Source organism: Erythrolamprus reginae, chromosome 1 (assembly GCF_031021105.1).
Source record: "Erythrolamprus reginae isolate rEryReg1 chromosome 1, rEryReg1.hap1, whole genome shotgun sequence".
Classification (NCBI taxonomy): Eukaryota; Metazoa; Chordata; class Lepidosauria; order Squamata; family Dipsadidae; genus Erythrolamprus; species Erythrolamprus reginae.
In genome coordinates this window covers 273,760,301-273,780,457 of record NC_091950.1, presented here as the reverse complement: position 1 = coordinate 273,780,457, position 20,157 = coordinate 273,760,301, and the positions used below count along the sequence as shown (strand labels likewise).

Below are 20,157 nucleotides of genomic sequence, written 5' to 3'. Positions count from 1 at the left end.
GTGTTCAGCCAAGACAGTTGATGGATTGCTTACACAAAGCAGTTCATTTACGAACAACGGGAACATGTACCACAGTGATGAGTGCGTATATTACGACTGACACCTCTTTGCAATTTAGATAATTCCATACACATTAAGATGAAATACCTATCATCTCTAACACACCCTCAATGGTTTTATAATAATTTTCTCTGCCCAACAAAAAAGTAGCCAAGGAAGTAAAAAAACATGATTAAGGAACAATTGTTATGCTTTATGTTAAATAAATGTAGAAGCAAACAATTAATGAAATTTGTTTAGTTAGTTTATTTATAGCTGCCTAACTCCTAAACACCTATACATTAATCAATTAGGTTATCTTATTTAGGGCACAAAAAATTAGGGAAGCGCAAAATTAGTTTTCCAAAGATGCGTTTTCAAAAAGCAACTGAACTTTCTTTGTTTTTCTCTGAAAACATGGCCCTTCTCATCCAATAAGCTTCTTTAATTCCTCTTCAGAACTAAAGAAGCTTTTTGGATGAGAAGCAAAAGTCTTGAAGGAAAAACAAAGAAAATCCAGTTACTTTGGGACAACTGTAATCTGGATGTCTGAGAATCTCCATAGACAAACTTAGTTTTATTGCTATGACATTGTGTTTTTGGAGTTTGGTTGCCCAGAAATAATAAGACTTTATTTATTACTATAGCTGCATGTATCGGCTGCTAATTTGGGAAGTAGATTCAGCAATAATTGCCCCTCCTTTCCTGGATAAAGGCTTCTACAATTCTAGTTATTTTCTTTTTGTTTCCTTGATATTCAAGCTCTTTAAGAAGTGACTTGTCATGGGGCTTTTCAGTAAAAGTAAACCACTTTACTGCTAATTTTCTACTCTGAATGCTTTCGAATATCTGCTGCTTCTTTTCTTGTTGTTTAGAGCAATCACATTCTATAATACTTATAACCTCCTGACATTTTTCAGACTTATAGAGAAAATGGGCCAGACTCCACTTTAAAAAAATAAAGGTTTTTGGTTGAGGACAAACCTCTGCTCCCCATGCTTTTCCTGCCCAAACTATTTTGAGTCAAGAAGCATAGAAATTTAATTATCAATATTGTTGTTGTTGCTGCTGTTGGTGGAAGAAGAAGAAGAAGAAGAAGAAGAAGAAGAAGAAGAAGAAGAAGAAGAAGAAGAAGAAGAAGAAGAGCTGCAAATGCAAATGCTGCGACAATGGTGCCCACATATGTCTGCCCACTATGTGGCAGAACATTTTGTGCCCATAATAGGCCTTACCAGCCACTTACAGACACATCGTGTACAGCAGGGGTCCCCAACCACCGGGCCGCGGACCAGTACCGGGCCGCGGGGCATGTTGCACCGGTCCGTGGAGTCAGCAGCTGCCGGCCCTCATGCCGCCACCCCCTCCCTCCAGCGCTTCACCTCCCGCCGGGCAAGAGGCCTCGGGAGGCAGGTTCTGCCGGCCACAGGACGATGGATGGGACAGAGGGGCGGGAAGGACCGAGAGGCTCAAGCCTCTTTTGGCTTCTGCCGCGGGGCGCTTTTGCGTTTTTGGCTGGGGGGAGGCAGGAGGGCCAGCCTGACCCCCTCTCTCCAGCGCTTAGCTCCCGCTGGGCAAGAGGGCTTGGGAGGCAGGTTCTGCCGGCCACAGGACGATGGCGGGAAAGAGGGGCGGGGAGGACCAGCACCCCCATGCTTAATCCCGCCCCCAACCACGCCCCTTTCCGCCCCCACTGGGCCATAGAAAAATTGTCTTGCTGAAACTGGTCCCTGGTGGAAAAAACGTTGGGGACCACTGGTGTACAGCACACAACTCATTAGATGTCAAGGTCCTCCTCGAACAAGATGGACAAACACCAGTAGAAGTAGTAGTATTCCACACAGCAGAAAAGCCTGGAATGGACAAAAGTCAGGATCAGGCCCACTGAAATTTTATTCTTTTTAAATGCAGAAGACTTCTTAAAAGAATTGATCTAAGAATAGTAATATATTTATGTCTATATTTTCTGACACTTAGCCAGATAGATTTAGAACTAAAAGGGATGGTGGCCTGTCTTTGCAATTCTGGAATATGCCATCTTTCAGAGAGCTACAATATGAAACCATTCCATAGACAGGAGTAGTTAACTTGACCTAACTTTCTAAAGTTCTTCCCTCAGGCTTTCTTTCATGAATAGAAAAGAGTATACAATTACAGCTGTTCTTATTGGAGCTTTTATCTGTATGATCTTTTTTAGCTTACCTTTGGACCAATATTCCTTGGAAATGTCCCTTCTCATCGCATAAACATTCATCCAAATTCTGGAAAGATTTATGGCTTCAGGGGCTGCATCAGAGAGTTGCAAGTCAACACCAAAGAACTCTCCATTATAGAGGAAGCAGTGGAAGGACAGAACATTGACAACTGTAATGTTCCAGTCTGCGACTATCATCCATGCCGCAATGGTGGTACATGCACTAGGTAGGTGTAAAAGCATTGCAATCTTATATGTCAGTGCATCATTGGATTTATTCCTTGGCTTGTTTCTTTGCAAAAGTTATAGATTGCCCTATGTCAGACTGGCTACAGTAAGTCTTTGATTTACAAAAATTCATTGAGTGACCATTCAAAGTCACTACAGCACTGAAAAAATGACTTACGATTGTTTTTCACACTTCTGGCCATTGGAGCATCTCTATGGTCACATGATCAAAATTCAGTCGCTTAGCAACTGGCTTATTATAGAAACATAGAAACATAGAAGTCTGATGGCAGAAAAAGACCTCATGGTCCATCTAGTCTGCCCTTATACTATTTTCTGTATTTTATCTTAGGATGGATCTATGTTTATCCCAGGCATGTTTAAATTCAGTTACTGTGAATTTATCTACCACGTCTGCTGGAAGTTTGTTCCAAGGATCTACTACTCTTTCAGTAAAATAATATTTTCTCATGTTGCTTTTGATCTTTCCCCCAACTAACTTCAGATTGTGTCCCCTTGTTCTTGTGTTCACTTTCCTATTAAAAACACTTCCCTCCTGGACCTTATTTAACCCTTTAATATATTTAAATGTTTCGATCATATCCCCCCTTTTCCTTCTGTCCTCCAGACTATACAGATTGAGTTCATTAAGTCTTTCCTGATACGTTTTATGCTTAAGACCTTCCACCATTCTCGTAGCCCGTCTTTGGACCCGTTCAATTTTGTCAATATCTTTTTGTAGGTGAGGTCTCCAGAACTGAACACAGTATTCCAAATGTGGTCTCACCAGCATTCTATATAGCGGGATCATAATCTCCCTCTTCCTGCTTGTTATACCTCTAGCTATGCAGCCAAGCATCCTACTTGCTTTCCCTACCGCCTGACTGCACTGTTCACCCATTTTGAGACTGTCAGAAATCACTACCCCTAAATCCTTTTCTTCTGAAGTATTTATTATGATGGTTGCAATGTCCTGAGGTCACGTGATCAGTTTTGGAAACCTTCTGACCAACAAAGTCAATGGGGAAGCCAGATTCATTTAGTAACCATGTTACCAGCTTAGCAGCAATTCACTGAACAAGAAAAGTTGTAAAACTTATTTAGCAACAGGAATTTTGGGCTCAGTTGTAGTCATACCTGTAGTATTTTTCTATTGAGTTTCCAGAGGTCTTGCTTGAAAAGTAGTAGCTATTCTTGTCTTTTCAAGAAAGCTTCAGAAATTAACCAGGAATATTTATGGAGGAATTCCTAATAAATGTTCCCTCAAAGTTTTCACTTGGTTAACCTCTGAGATTGAGGAAGGGATAAAAGGGTGGAGGGGGAGAATACTTTCTACTGTTTGTGCCTAAAACAAATCGAGGATAAAAGGCAAGAGTCAGTGATTGTGACCTGCAGTTGTGACATATTTATCTTCATGCCTACAAACGACCTGACATACATTTACAGCAAAATAAGTTTATGGCAGTCCTTGAAGGAAAAAATCAAAGGATTGGAGTGCTGAATGACCATGTTTCAGCGGATGATATAGCATGAACATTCATCAGTGCAAACTAAGGAGGCCGGTGAGAAAAAAATAGGAAGGACAGCATAAGAAGATGTGACTATACAACAAGCTTAATGCAAATATGAAAACAAATAGAGCACATACAGAAATAGTACAAACTGAAGGAGCAGAAGTGAACCTTGAGAATGAGTGCAACAAAGCTGAGAAATATTTCTTTACTATGAATGAGATTATATTTCCAGAAACAGATTAATAACATCTTCAGGTACTAAAGGAGCTATTTTAGTGGAATCCTTATGCATTAACCTTGAGAAATACCAGTGAGTTGGTAAAGTGTTAGATGACTAAAGGAAAGGAAATGTCTTTTTTCCTCAAAAAGAAAAAAAGAAAAAAGAGGGGGGTAGGAAAATCATTCATTATTTTTTTTAAGGATTTTGATAAAGATGTAGAAGGACTGTGTACTATACTTGCAGATGATACATCTTAGGTCTATAACAAATATTTTAGAATTTCAAAATAAATGTCTTGGAATAATTTGAGACTGAAAAGGAACAAGGGGAAATGCATTTTTAGGTATTATAAAGTATATGTTCAAAAGCTTGGAAAATAATTGCTGTATTTTGCTTTGATCAGATCCTGCCAAGTGTGCCCAGTTCTTGGCTTTATACTTTAAGGATAAGGAAGATTTAAGGAAGATTCAGAGAAATTATAACAGATTTATAGGTTAGCAGTGAGGATGATTAGAGTTGTGTGAAGGAAGACTGAAGAAACAGAGAAAAGACGGTTTGTGTGTGTGGGAGGGGGAGCAATTTGATAGCATTCTTCAAATATATCTTCAATATCTTGAAAAAATGTTGCAGAGAAAGTCAGCATTTGTTCTCTCTCATTCCACAGTACAAGTCACAGATTAATGTTTTTAAATTACAAAAAAAAGCAGATTCTGTCTGAATCCTTGAAAAACATCCTAATAATAAGAGCTGTTTGACCATGGAACTCATTACCCACAAAAATGGCAGTTTCCCCTTCATTGACTGTGTTTAAGCAGAATCTAGATAGCCATTTGTCTGGGCTGCTTACATTTGAATTTTGCATTGAGCAGGAGTTTGAACTTGATGCTCTGAATAGCTCTTCTGGCTTTATGGTTCTAAAATATTTAGTTCATTCATCCTTCTATTTAACACACAGACACACACAGTAGTCTTAGGAAAAAGTCCAACTTCTTGGTGTTGCAAAGAGATGCCCCATCCACACTCCTCCATATTTTAGTGATCATATCTGAAAATATGTAAAATGACTTAGTTCTTCTGATGACCAGCCGCAATGAAATAGTTCAAGCGAAGACAAGAGAGGCTACCTTCCGTCTTTTCTACTGCTGCAGCCTGACAGGAATGACTTTAGTCAAGTAATCATCAATAATAGAAAAAGCCCAATGAATCTGGTTTGTCTAACCTTGTTAGAAAAAAGGCATGGTATTTCTTCATTGCAGTCTCAACTGTTTGAAATATTGAAACCCAGAAATTCTGTTTTGATTTTTTTATCCCCTGAATGGAGCTATTCAAATTAAGAGATTGGCTAAAATGCCTTTATTTTTAATTAACAAGAACTGCTCACAATGATCGTGCCACTTCATGCGACATTAGGATTAATCCTAACCCAAGCAATGCCAGGTGAAAATTGCTAAACTCAGCAGTTAATAGGGAAATGATGCAGGAATTTGAATGCTATATACAGTATTTGTCCCAGCACAACATGTATTTTAAATATTTGTGAGAAAAAGCTTGTGGGAGGCTTGAGGTGTCCTATCTATATATATATATATACAGTATCTATATTAGCATGCCAGTTTGCTCATTTATTATCACTCATGGATTTAGAACTAAATTTAACTATTATTTTTGCAAAATGATTATATACAACCAATTTGGTTACAAAACCAAAACAATTTCTAATAATTTGTAATATTTACTAGCCTTTACAAGTTATTGTTGTGCATTGGTGGTATTTTCCCTAAAGATCTTTCCCTTCATTATTTGGAGAAACTGGGCATCAGCAAAACTTTACTAGCAATTTCATTTTTTTTTTAAAAAATCCTTATATATGTTAAATAAGGAATTAAACCATAAGCTAGAAGCACAGGTCTTCCTACTATAGTTTTTGTTGTGGTTAGCTCTGGCCCAGCTCCTGCCCCAAGGACTGTGGATGTGGGGGAGACATCCACATGTTGCAGGCCTGTTTTGCTCCCGGTGGAATCTGCTGATGAAGGCTCCTCTGACCAAGAAGACATGAGTGACAGGGAGGAGGAAAGTGTGGCAGACAGCTCAGAAGGAGATCAATTATCTAGCTCCTCCTTGGATTCGGAACAAGAGTTAATGATACACATTTAGCCACGCATGCGGAGAGCAATGCATAGGCAGCAACAACTGAGAGATTATTATCAAAGAAAATGAGGCCACCTGAGGTTGGGTGGGGCTGTAGTAATTAGTGAGGCTGCTATAAATAGCAGCCTGTGGGTTTGGCCATTGTGGAGGATTATCTGATCATTGTGTTTTGTGCCTGCCTTGCTGACTTCGACCTTTGTGTGCTGATTTTTCCCCGCTTTGAAACTAAACCAGAGCAAAGTGTGTTTCACTTTGTGAAAGAAGAAGGACTGTGAATTGCCTCACAGTTGCAAGCTAAGTATCTCAGAACTGATAAGGACTTGTACAAATTAACAGTTTGTTTGGAGACGAGTGCTCTTTGCGTTACAAAAAGAGGGCTTAGTTTATTTGAATTTTCGGTATAAAGAACATTGTTTTGAATTTTCAAATGTGTGTGTGTCTGAAATTTGTATCTGTGAATTTTTGGGAGGATTCTACCAGACAGCTCGACAGAACAAGTTTTGATAAAATTATTGGGAGTTCAAGGACAACACTGAAAACTATTCACCAACAGGTCAGAAAGAGTCAGAAAACTAAACTGCCTAAAACCAACAGGAGAAATATAGTGGCTCTGAATATTCTAAAGTTCAATATTTTTTTTCATAGTCTTCTTATAGAGTGGCATGGGGGCCTATTGTTGAAGACTCTTGCTCCCACTTGGAAGGTACAAAGAAAAAATATCTGCTGCAAACGCTATATGGCATCAGGAAAGGCATCTGGCCAGTAAAATGCTCAGCTCCATCCAGTAGTCCAGATTAAGAGATTACAAGGTTGTAAAAGGGAGTTTCATAGTCTTATTATGCCACTTTAAAATAATTCTGTGAGAAATCTCTGATGGGAAGTTATGATCCTGTTGCATTCAATCTCACTGTCCCCATTATTATAATTTTTTTAGGACTAATACAAGCTAATGGAAAATAATTTGGAAATAAGTAACAATGGTTAAATTCATGGAGTTTCACAAAATCCCGAGATTTCATCAGAATCACAAAATGTGCATCATGATTTATTCATTTATTGCATTTAATTATATGTTCATCGCGTGCCTCATGATGAGAGCTCTGCTCTTTATAGATGTCCATGCAACGTTGAAGTGCTTCCACAAAGGAAACATAGTTTTTGTTTTGAGACATACTTTATCATTTCCCTCTTCTGCTTTGGACATCCATGATCAGAAGAAGTCTTGTTCTAGGTCAGCAGTTAGATCAGTTGTTAGAATGCTACATTGGACACACCTATAAAGCTGCTGATCACTTGGGGCAATGGGGAGAATGAAGGTGAACTTTGAAAAAAGTCTAAATCTAATTGTTTCAAGTACTGTACTGCTATGTTGCTTTGTTGAGACAGGAGGGGAGGTTCCTGAGAGGGATGAGAGAGGGACACCACAAATACATTCCCAGCAGGGTTACCCAAGATGTGAATCAATAATTGATTCCAAGAAGAAAAGGATAGATGGATTTTTATTTAATCTTTCAAATCTAAGCCATACAATATGTAGGCCAGAAATAAATAAATGATTAAATGGGGAGGTATCATTGAACTGATTCTTCAGCTAGAGTCCTAAGTATGCTGACATAGGAACAAATCCTAACTTAATGTGGTAGAATAGGTTTCTGGCTAGACAAAACTGACCTATTCTAAGCAATGGAAACTGCAGTTTAATGTTTCCAAATGTAAAATAATGCACTTGGGGAAAAGGAATCCTCAATCTGGGTATTGTATTGGCAGTTCTGTGTTAGCAAAAACTTCAGAAGAAAAGGATTTAGGGGTAGTGATTTCTGACAGTCTCAAAATGGGTGAGCACTGTGGTCAGGCGGTAGGAAAGGCAAGTAGGATGCTTGGCTGCATAGCTAGAGGTATAACAAGCAGGAAGAGGTAGATTGTGATCCCGTTATACAGAGCGCTGGTGAGACCACATTTGGAATACTGTGTTCAGTTCTGGAGACCTCACCTACAAAAAGATATTGACAAAATTGAACAGGTCCAAAGGCAGGCTACAAGAATGATGGAAGTTCTTAAGCATAAAACGTATCAGGAAAGACTTAATGAACTCAATCTGCATAGTCTGGAGGACAGAAGGAAAAGGGGGGACATGATCGAAACATTTAAATATGTCAAAGGGTTAAATAGGGTTCAGGAGGGAAGTGTTTTTAATAGGAAAGTGAACACAAGAACAAGGGGACACAATCTGAAGTTAGTTGGGGGAAAGATCAAAATCAACATGAGAAAATATTATTTCACTGAAACAGTAGTAGATCCTTGGAACAAACTTCCAGCAGACGTGGTAGATAAATTCACAGTAACTGAATTTAAACATGCCTGGGATAAACATAGATCCATCCTAAGATAAAATACAGGAAATAGTATAAGGGCAGACTAGATGGACCATGAGGTCTTTTTCTGCCGTCAGACTTCTATGTTTCTATTATGGATGTTCAAAAACAAGCAAAACCTTGTTAATGGCAGTTCAACAAAGTTCATAAACTAGGCAGTACAGCAGGAGGTCTATGCATTGCTTTCTACATTTGTAGAAAGGATTTCAGGTGGCTGGTTCATTAGTTTTAAAGCTCACCATAAACATGACAATCCATGTTTAAGCTCAGTCATGTGGATAAGGTTCTGCTAACAAAAAGGAGACGTGGCAGTCACATTATTCTGAAAGACGCTCCCAAATCTATTATCTTGTGATCAATAATGCACCTAATCATCAATAAGGGCTTGTAATTTCATCCAAGAATGGTTTCTGCCACATAATATTGTTAAGTAGAAAAGATGCATTTATGATAACTTATGACACTTTTTTAAGAATAGAAAAATCACAGTTGGCGATCCCATTTTATTGAGCTAACACAACTTCACTCTATTGCATAATATCTCATCAGCTCTATTCAGGCAGCAATATAAGTGTGCATTTTCCCCATCAGTGCAGGCATACTATTTAAACTTCTTCCTTTAGTAGAGAAATAATTGGTAATTGGTGGAAACAAGGTTTAGCTGTATTTGGTTTTCTTTTTATAACATGACTAATTATTCTGACTTAGAATTGGGCCAAGCACATCTTATTTTCACATTCCCCACCACCTCGGCCGTGGGCTGTTGCAGTGGTATTTGGGACATTTGGTGAGGATGGCAATGGTGGGTAGGCAACGGCAGTGAAGGGCTACCAAATTTTTTACTACCACACTGTGGGCATGGCTTATGCAGGATGCCCTGCATTTTCTTTCCACATCTTTCAGTGCAAATTGGGAGCTCCATTTTCCCTGTCTGGGTAGCAGCCCACCCCTGGGCAGCGGGGAAATACTGGAGGCCAGGTGCATCCCATTTTCCCACACCCTACCTCTTCTGCTGTCGCCACCGCACAAATCTCAGGAACTCCAAGGCGGTGGTAGAATGTGTGAAAATAGAATGTTCCCAGGCTCCCTTCCTTCTCCACAGCCCATTCCATCCACTGCCACTGCAGAGCCTGAATACTGCCACTGCTGCCAAATGACCTGTAACAGTAGTGGCAGGGCCGTAAAAATGGGCTGCCACCACCACTCTGCCACCTGCCAGCATACACAATTCACTGTGTATGTTGAATTGTCCTGTGATGACTTGGTGGCAGTGAGTTGACAAAGGCCACATCAATCTGGCCACATCTAGTTGTCCTGGACCCTATGAGGAAGGCTCTACCATCTTACATCTCTACCATCTACCTACCTTCTTTTGTCCATTCATGTATAATATTTTAAGCATTTGTCTCTGCCAAATGTGCCCTTTTCTCTCTGGGCAGGGGGACGGGGAGAATGTACGTAAGACAACGCAACAGGAGAAGGAACCTTTTGGATGCATGCTGAACACAAGAAATCTTTCTCCCCTCTCACTCCAGGAGGGTGCGCAAGCACAATGTGTTGTATGAAGACTCATTTCTGGCAGAGTTTTGAAGACAGAAAGATTTATTGCATGCAGCATGCAGCCAATACAATAATACAACCAGCAGGTTGCATGGTGCTGGGTCTTATATGCACTGTCCCCCCACTGCCAAGAGAGAGGAGGGCACATTTGGAAGCAACAAGGAAGCATATGCCTGGCTGCTTCTGCTGCTGAGCCTGGCTAGAAGTTTGACTATCAGCTCAGCTTCCTCGGGCAGCCTGTGAGAGTTTCTTCCCCATCACTCTTTGCTAGAGAGCGGGAGGAAGGGTAGGATTAGTGGACACAGTACCGAGGAATGGGTGGCTGTTCCTGCAGGGGATTACCATGCACCGCCCTCGCCTGCAGACTCTATCTATAGGATGCAGGAAGGGCAGGTGGAGAATGAGAGGCCAGAGCCGGTGACTGAAGGAGAGAGGCGTTGGCAGGAGCCAAAGCCTAAGGGGCTGCTACTCAAGCCCTGCACTTGTGGGCTCACTATACCCAATCAGCCTCACCACCTCCTCGCAGGCAAGAGCGTGTTTCAAATTGCCATAGGCAGAGCCCAAGGGAGCAGAGCTACTTCTGCTTCTTTCTTTCTCTCTCTCCCCCAGTGGGAAGCTGCTCTTTCTCTGGCTCTTTTGACTGGGGAGAGAGAGAGAGAACACAAGTGAGAGGTGGGTATGTGTAGAAACATAGAAACATAGAAGACTGACGGCAGAAAAAGACCTCATGGTCCACCTAGTCTGCCCTTATACTATTTCCTGTATTTTATCTTAGGATGGATACATGTTTATCCCAGGCATGTTTAAATTCAGTTACTGTGGATTTACCAACCACGTCTGCTGGATGTTTGTTGCAAGCATCTACTACTCTTTCAGTGAAACAATATTTTCTCATGTTGCTTCTGATCTTTCCCCCAACTAACCTCAGATTGTGCCCCCTTGTTCTTGTGTTCACTTTACTATTTAAAACACTTCCCTCCTGGACCTTACTTAACCCTTTAACATATTTAAATATTTCAATCATGTCCCCCCTTCCCCTTGCAAATCTAGGAGAAGCCAAGCTTAAAAAAGAAGGGCATTGGAAAATGAAGTATAGAGGAGAAAGATTTAGAGTTAGATTTAGATTTATTAGATTTGTATGCTGTCCTTCTCCAGAGACCCGAAGCAGTCACAACAGCAAACACAGTACAAATCTAATGATTAAAAAAAAACAGTTAAAACCCTTAATATAAAAAACAGTCATACATCCCAAATAAACCATACATAAAACGGAACGGCCCAGGGGAATCAGAGCCTTCTCTGTGGCAGCCCCGACTCTCTGGAATTAACTCCCCCTGGAGATCAGGACTGCCCCCACCCTCCTTGCCTTTCGTAAACTCCTTAAAAGCCACCTTTGCCATCAGGCATGGGGAGAATTGTTTTACATCTACATTGAGATCTCATGCACTGGAGACAAATTCCTTGTGTGTTTATTAATCACACCTGGCCAATAAAGTATTCTATTCCATTCCGTTCTTTTCTGTTTTATTCTTTTGATTATTCTGGTTTCCAGTATATTCAAATACTTCAGAACAAGTAATCCCTAACAATGCTAACTTATATGGATTTTATTTGGCTTTACAAGTTTTCACAAGGCTGTAAAACAAGACGTTCCAAACGAAATAAACAAAAGTACTATTACTGTCTTATATTACCATGCCTAAGAGCTTTATTTTCTCACGTACATGATGCCGAGGGAGAGAAGGACAATTAGCAAAAATGTTTCAGCAGAGCAGTATCATTATTTTTTTTTCTCAATTACCTGTGCTCATATTATGTTTCATATATTTCCAATACATGGAAATTCACTTTGGGAGTCAAATTCTTAGAATGTTCATTATGCAGTGAAAATGATTTGCACTGCAAGCCTTGAAGCTTTTCTAACAACAGATCAAATATTCCGAAAACAAGACCCACAATTCTTCCACACTGTATGTGAATAGACTCTTAGTGTGGCCAGAAAGCCCCTGACGTTGTTTTCTAAGTGATTTTATTACAAACATCCTTGCCAGTTGGCACATGTCCTTGATTAATTTGGAATGTGAAAATGTCTTAAAAATCTCTGGAGCTTCCTTCGGCAATTGAGATTTCTTTGTTAGTGAATTAGAGGGATATTGTCTGATTTTTCTAGCAACTGAAGAAAGGAATCTTAATATTCTTGAACGTTGTCTGCAGAGTAGCCTGGGGATTGTAAAATAAATTGAAAGGAATGGACTAATAGGGAGTCAATACTTAGTTTTATCATGGGGAAGGGTATGAAGAAGATAAAAGTGGGGACATTTCTCTTCCCCCCCCCTTTTTTTCTTTTAGACTTTTTTCCAGGTTTTTTTCCCTTCTGCACATGCGCAGAAGCAAGGTCTCTGGCACTGTGCATGTGATCACCATCTTGTTTCCTGATTTTTTTATTTAAAAAATGAATGTTTTGCTATTGTGCATGCACATGCATGTAAAGCACATGTGTGTCCACTAGGTTTGGCCTTTCTGTGCAGGAGGAACAAACGGGCAGCTAGGTAAGTTAGAACCCACTCCTGGAAAGAGTTAAGGAAACATGCATTTCAAGCTCCTAATTGGCATACATCATACAAATTAAAGCAAATCCTATAGCTCATTGGAAGGGCTAGTACAGCAAAAGCTGCAGGTTCTAGACTAGGGTTGTCAACTGAAGGTCCGAGGGCCAGATCTGGCCCATGGGTTTCTTAGATCTGACCCACGAGGCCACCGTGGAATAGCAAAGGACCAGCCTACGATGCTTCTGCCAGGGAAAACTGCTGACGAAAAACAGAACTCTCCGGAGTTCTGTTTTTCTGGCAGGTGGTTGCAGGAGGCAATCGCAGCTGGAAAACGGAGCTCGGGAACCCATTTTGATGGCAGAGTGCTGGGGCCACTACAGGTGCCCCCATACCCACCCTGGCCATGGCACACCCTGGATCCCTGAGGTCAACCCTGATGTGGCCCTCAATGAAATCGTGTTTGACACCCCTGCTTTAGAAAATTCAGAGGATAATTCAACAAAAAATTGAAGCCCGGCCCTTTAAAACGATGCTGACTGTAGCCCAAACCTGATAGGATGGGGAGGGAAAGAAGATTTAAAATGGGCACCAGATTGTTGGAGTGGATGTCAACAGGTGACATCTTTACTCACTTAGTATAGGTCAGTGTTCTCAATTATTTTCTGTTATGCCCCCCCCCCAGGAAGAAGTAAACATTTTGCATCCCACAACTCTCCATCAGCCATCGGCGCACGTTTTATGGCCCACCCTGTCTGACCTGCCATTCCCAAATTACACCCCATCAACATTATTATTATTGTTGTTGTTGTTGTTTTGTTGTTGTTGTTCTTTGTTGTTGTTGTTGTTGTTGTTGTTATTATTATTATTATTATTATTATTATTATTAATTAGATTTATTAGATTTGTATGACGCCCCTCTCTCGGAGCATCCTACCTAATACTTGTACCTCCATCACATTACTTGGCGTTATGTCCAGGCCAGCCCATTCTAAAAGAAAACATGTTGTGAGTTCAAGAAGTTTGATTTAGCTCTCAAGACATTTTCTTTTAGAACAGGCTGCCCTGCACACAACGCTGAGGAACATGATAGAGGTATTGGTACAAGTGCCAGGTAGGACATGCACCTATTCCTTGCATGCCCCCCTCCCCACACCCTGGCATGGCTCCGCATGTCCCCAGGTATGTCCCACTATTTGAGAAGCAGTGGTATAGGTACTTGCGAAAATATATTTGCTTAAATCCATTTCTTACTGAACTTAAAACTTTTCTGAATAAGCTGTATTGTATTTTCTGAAATCTGTCTTGAGTACGTACAACACTGAACAATACTGAAAATTAGCTTGGCATTTATTTAATCCCATTGTTAAGGGTTTTTTGTTTTGTTTTTATCTGCTTTGTTTTTAATTTTTAAATTTGATTTGCCAAGTTGGCTTGTATCCTACCAAGCCCTTCTGTGGACTTGCTTGCTCTACTCCACTTCCAATCCTTTTGTCCTGAAGGGGGCAATAGGACATGGATATTTTAGAAAGAAATAACCTAGAAAGAAATCAGCAACCTGATGCAGCGGTGGGACTGAGTAAATTTAAGCTATAGCAAAATGAAAAATTGAGTGAAATTGACCTTGACATTTTTGCCCAACCTTGTAACAATAGAGCACTGAGGTGAGGAAAGATCACAGCTCTACTGCTCAGAAATTAAATTCCAATTGCTTTCAGGTTCATTCCCAGTATCTCCAGTTAGATGTTTAATCCTCTCAAAGTAAGTTTTGCAAGATATAATTACAAAATGTTCAGTGTCATATGAAGAGGTATCAATCAGGCAAACATTTTTATTTGTATTGTCTCCCTTATTGCTTGTGCAAGTGAAATATTGCCATTAGCTATTGGTTTATTTGTTTGGTTTTTGTATTGAATTTCATTATTATGTTTGAATGGTTGTGTTGAACGCTGCCTAGAATTTCTTGTGGTGAAGGGTAGTTTATTTAAGAGGCAATTGTGGCCAACGCCAAGAGAATGCAATGATGGGAAGAAGAAAATGCTTTCTATCTTTAATATTGTAATAAAATGGACTCGACAGCGAGTTATGATGAATGTTTGACCAGATTCAAGTTATATTTCCTCCACCTCTATTTGTGTCTCAGCTTGTTTTATTGTAATTGAAAAGGTACCAAAGGGCCGTATGGGCTCTTGGTTGCCTTGGTAATTTCTGTTTTTTATATAAATTGTAGCCAGAACTACAATAGGAGTGTCAATCTCATTAGGAGGAAAATGTTCCAGACTTTCTGGAATCCATTAAATCCCATCATTTTCCTTGGGTGAACCAGTCTAAAACATTCCCAATCCTTACATAGATAACTACTTGTTTCAATCCTAAATCTCAACAGGATGTGATCTGATCTGACCTTGATAAAGGAATAGAGTAAACTCTCTTACTTTCAGGCTACTAGGCTCTTTGGTAGGGAAAAAAGTGTCTAAAAGTCACATGCATTTTTCCATGAATAGATTCAGTAGAATTTATTAAATTATAGGTTTAACTACCTGTATTTAACTACCGCATTTAACTACCACAATTGGAAAATCATTTGTTAAGAGAAACTTCACATGATCGAACAAACTTACAACCTTATTTTCATTGTGGTTGTTATACAAGGTATCACTCAACCACAACATGCGATTTTACTGCTGGTTTTGTCCATTGACGGCTTGTCATAAATGCCCGCAGGTTGGGGAATGCCCAAATTTCAATCATGTAACTGTGGGGTATGCCACAACAGTTGTAAATATTTTTAGCCCTGCTGTAATATTGAATGGTCACTAAACAAGGCAGTCCTTAAGCAAAGTCTCCCTGAATTTTAAGTATTCTCAAAAATGTTGATTATCACTGTTGAAACTATTTTGTAATCCCACTAGCATTTCAATGGAGTTGTCTTTTATTAGCTGAACATATTAATTTACTCACATAGGTTTAAGAATAGTCAGGGTTTCATTTTAGCATAAGAATGTGTGTATCAGATGTGGGTTCCTACCAGTTCTAACCAGTTCTAGTAAACCAGTGATGATGACATGGATCCGGTTCTGTTGGTGCCAGTCTGTGTGTGCCGCCATCCTGGATTTTGCTTCTGCGGATGCACAGAAGCAAATTTTTCACTTCTGTGCATGCGCAGAAGCTATTTTGTATTGCTGTGGGCAATCATGAGAAGGTTTTCTTTATTTTGCAAGGTTTTTCCCTGCATGCAACAGCTGAGAGTTGACCCTTATCTGCCAGTCTCCAGTAAGATAAGCATCTCATTTCTCCTACTCAAAACACAGCAAAACTGTCCCCAAGGGATTCTTTTACAACCACTTTTTAAAAAGAGGTTAAAGACCCTGAATTTTCCCATAAATCGGCTCTGATTCCAGAGCATCAAAGACATCTCAGGAATCAGGTGAGCCAGTGGGACCCTGCCAAAATTGTGGAGATGGCACTCCACTTGCCCCTAATTCCAGAGCAGGCCAGCCAAAGCCCGGAGGCTGCGGTTCCCCCACACCTCCTATCCCTGGGCCATGAGACTTATCCAGGGGATTGTGTTTAAGGGGTGACTTGATCAAAGTGTATAAAATCATGCATGAGATAGAAAAGATAGATAGAGAAAAATTATTTTCTTTATCCCACAATACAAGGGGGCACTCCCTAAAGCTCATAGGTAAGAAAGTGAGGACAAATCAAGGGAAATATTTCTTCACCCAGAGGGTCATTGGTTTATGGAATTCACTTCCAGAAAACGTCGTGACAGCTGTCAGCCTTGATAGCTTCAAGGCAGGATTAGACAGATTCATGGATGCCAAGTGTATCGGTGGTTATTGAAATGGATGTCCATGTGCCGCCTCTATGTTGGTTGAGGCAGGCAGGATTCCCTTGAGTACCATTTGTTGGGGGTCAAGGGAAAGGGAGGGTCTTCCCTTCTCTTTCTGCTCAAGATCCCCGTGGACAATTGGTGAGCCACTGTGTGATACAGAATGCTGGACTCGATGGGATTTGGCCTGATTCATCATGGCTCTTCTTATGTTCTTATGTGGCAGAAATGTGCATACCAGTAATCAACGATGGCAATGGGAAACAGGTAGAGCAGTGGCCCAGCTATAGGGACCACTCCCATAGGTGGCTGCAGCCAGGGGATGTGAGAAGGCTCGGTGGATTGGTATTGGCTCATAGATGAGAGTCCAGTAGGAAGCCACCAGGCTGGTGACGGAGGAATTGGGCGATAGTAAAGTGGACAGAGGTGGCCCCAGCAGTCTTGGCACCTTCCTGCCCATGATGTCTTCGATATAGAAATGAAGACATCCTGCCTCCATACATTGAAGAGCATCCTGCCACAAGCATTGCCTTCCCAACAGCAGATGTGAGGTGGCAGCTGCGGCAAACGACAGCTTGTTATCCAACCCGTATCCTAACCATGTGAGCCACCACAAATTTCAGCCAATGTGATAGAGTCTGCAGAGAGGGGCGGCATACAAATCCAATAAATAAAGTGGCAGTTATGAGTGAACAGACTTTGGTTCTCTCTTAGGCAAAGAAGTGGCCTCCCTAATTCCTTCTTTGGTATCCCTCTGCCTGGAAAAAAAACACACACTAAAATCTCTGCTTCCATCATGCATTGGCAGCTTAGTGTGTAAATAAAGCAAGCAAGCAACAGTACAGAGAAAGTGAATCCTGCAACCAAAAGGGACAAATACTAGAAATAACTCCCAGTGGTTAACAGCAAGATACATGTAGTATCAAAACATCCACAGTAAGCAAACAACAAGGCTGAAGACTGCAGAAAAAAACAATGGCATCCTTTGGTAGATTCCAGTGAAATGCAGACCTCTTTAGGTCTTGTAGGATGCCTAATCTACTTGTTAGATTCTGCGGTATTTACAAAACAAAGCATTGCTACAGCCAGAGATCCCCATTGCAGAGTAGATATTTCCACACAGACTAAAATTAATTTTTCACAGGTACATGTCTCTGCATAACATTTTGAAATCAAGAGTCTGTGTTATGAGTGGGAGGGAAGCTAGCACATTTTTTTTGTCACAGGCAGGCTTCAACATGAAACAGAGTGTGTATTGACAGGTGGCAATTGTTTCTATAGGGTCAAAAACATCAAAGATGAATTGACCTCAGGTGAACATTATTGCTGTCATAGGCCTTTAACTGCAAGTGACAACTGCCATACAGATCTGATGAAAGAGTGCTATGGCGTGACTGCACTGAAATGTGAAATGTATTGTGGGAAGTTTGTTTTACCATCCTAAGATCTATTTCAAAGATCTACAAAATTGGCAAAGAATGGGGAAATGATAAGAATAATATATGGGGTGACATAGGTAGAACTAATATATTTATTCCTCAAAGAAAATGTTGGAATAGAGAGTGATTCTCAAATAGTGGAGTGACCCCCCCCCCAGGGGGGGCATAGAGCAATGCCAGGGGGGCAGATGTCACCCTGGGGAACATGTGTAGTCCTCTCAATCGATTTCCCCACACAGGGAGTGTTTTCCCAGTTGCACGCTGCTCTGAGCCTGGAAGAGAAGCGGGCAGATGGGGCAGAGCAGCTGTGCAGGTTCTTGTTCTCAGCAGGTGCCACGGTAGGCATCAATCATGAGCCGGTGTGGCGCAGCAGGTAGAGTGCTGTACTGCAGGCCACTGAAGCTGACTTGTAGATCTGTAGGTCAGCGGTTCAAATCTCATCACCGGCTCAAGGTTGACTCAGCCTTCCATCCTTCCAAGGTGGGTAAAATGAGGACCCGGATTGTGGGGGCAATAACCTTGCTCTGTTAAAAAAAAGTGCTATTGCTAACATGTTGTAAGCTACCCTGAATCTAAGGAGAAGGGCGGCATAAAAATTGAATGAATGAATGAATGAATGAATGAATAAATAAATAAATAAATAAATAAATGTGCTGAACCTGCTGCTGGACAGGGAGGAGCATCCTCTGCAGCAGGGTGAAAGCTTCGAACAGTACCCTAAAACCTCCTTCCACACCATTTCATGTGAGTGCCCAGCAGATGCAGCGCTTATGGACCAGGCTGATGGCCCCAAAACATCGGCCTGATTAAGTTAGCCTGGCCCTGTGTCAAAAGAGGACCCTAATCATGGTAGCCTATGCCTAACCGAGTTGTCGAAGCGTGGAACTCATTACCGGACTCCATAGTGTCATCCCCAAACCCCCAACACTTTACCCTTAGATTATCTACGGTTGACCTATCCAGATTCCTAAGAGGTCAGTAAGGGGCGAGTACAAGTGCACTAGAGTGCCTTCCATCCCCTGTCCTATTGCTCTCCTATATCTCCTATACCTTTCTTCTATTCCTATATCTCTTCTTCTATTCTTTCATTGATATGTTCTATTACTATATCTTCTTTTCTATTATTTCATAGATATATTTTACTATGAGTATCTCCTCTATAACCTTCATCATGTATTTTACTATGTGTATATAGATATATACCCACTAAAACCCTCATTGTGCATTGGACAAAATAAATAAATAAATAAATAAAATAAGTAGGTAGAGCAGCCTTCCCCAGCCAATAGTTTTATTGCAGTTTATAATAGGCATAATAATAAATAATAACACTAAAAACCCATTGGGGCCCAGATCAGAGAGTTGGGGGAGCACAAAATGTTTACTTCTTTCAGTGGGGATGTAACAGAAAATAATTGAGAAGCACTGGAATAGAGGATGTAAGCAAAGCTACAAAATAATAGAAAATGTGGAAGTGTTTTGTTTTTTGAAACTATGTCAAATACCAGTAGATACAATGTACTGTTTATCATTCTGAAAGTTGGCAAGAAACAGGAATCTACATGCCAAATTAGGTAAATTTGGCATGCTGAATACTGATATACTGAAAGAAGAGGATGATTTATGATGTAATTAAATAAACATTTGAGGTTGTTGACTATAATACAGTGGTTCCTCTACTTAAGAACTTTTCTAGATAAGAATCGGGTGTTCAAGATTTTTTTGCCTCTACTTAAGAACCATTTTCTACTTAAAAACCTGAGCCCGGAAAAATTTCCCAGGAAATTTGAGAATGGCATGAAGGCCCGGCCAGTTTTTATCTTGGCCATCTCAGGCTTTCCTGGGCTGCCAAAGGAGCCTTTCAGTGGGGCTTAAGGAGGCCTGGCAGTCTAGAGCAAATGAAGCATTTTCCTTTCTCTGGGCGCTTGGAGAGGGAATAAACCTCTGCCAGCGCCCAGAGAAAAGAAACGCTCCCTTCGCTCTGGGCAGCCCAGTGCAAATGGAGCGTTTTCCTTTCTCTGGGCTCTGCCTCAGAGTCCCTCTTTTTTTTAAGCTTTAAAGTTTT

The 20,157-nt window shown here is 40.7% G+C and overlaps 1 protein-coding gene across 1 annotated transcript in view; it reads left to right on the top strand.

The window, feature by feature from the left end:
* The window catches only part of EYS (eyes shut homolog), a 1,050,766-nt gene that overhangs the window by 938,000 nt on the left and 92,609 nt on the right, over window positions 1-20,157 (top strand). Inside the window, exon 41 of the mRNA XM_070763632.1 lies at window positions 2,234-2,457. Coding sequence (XP_070619733.1) covers window positions 2,234-2,457 — 224 coding nt within the window. The remainder of the gene's footprint in view (window positions 1-2,233; window positions 2,458-20,157) is intronic.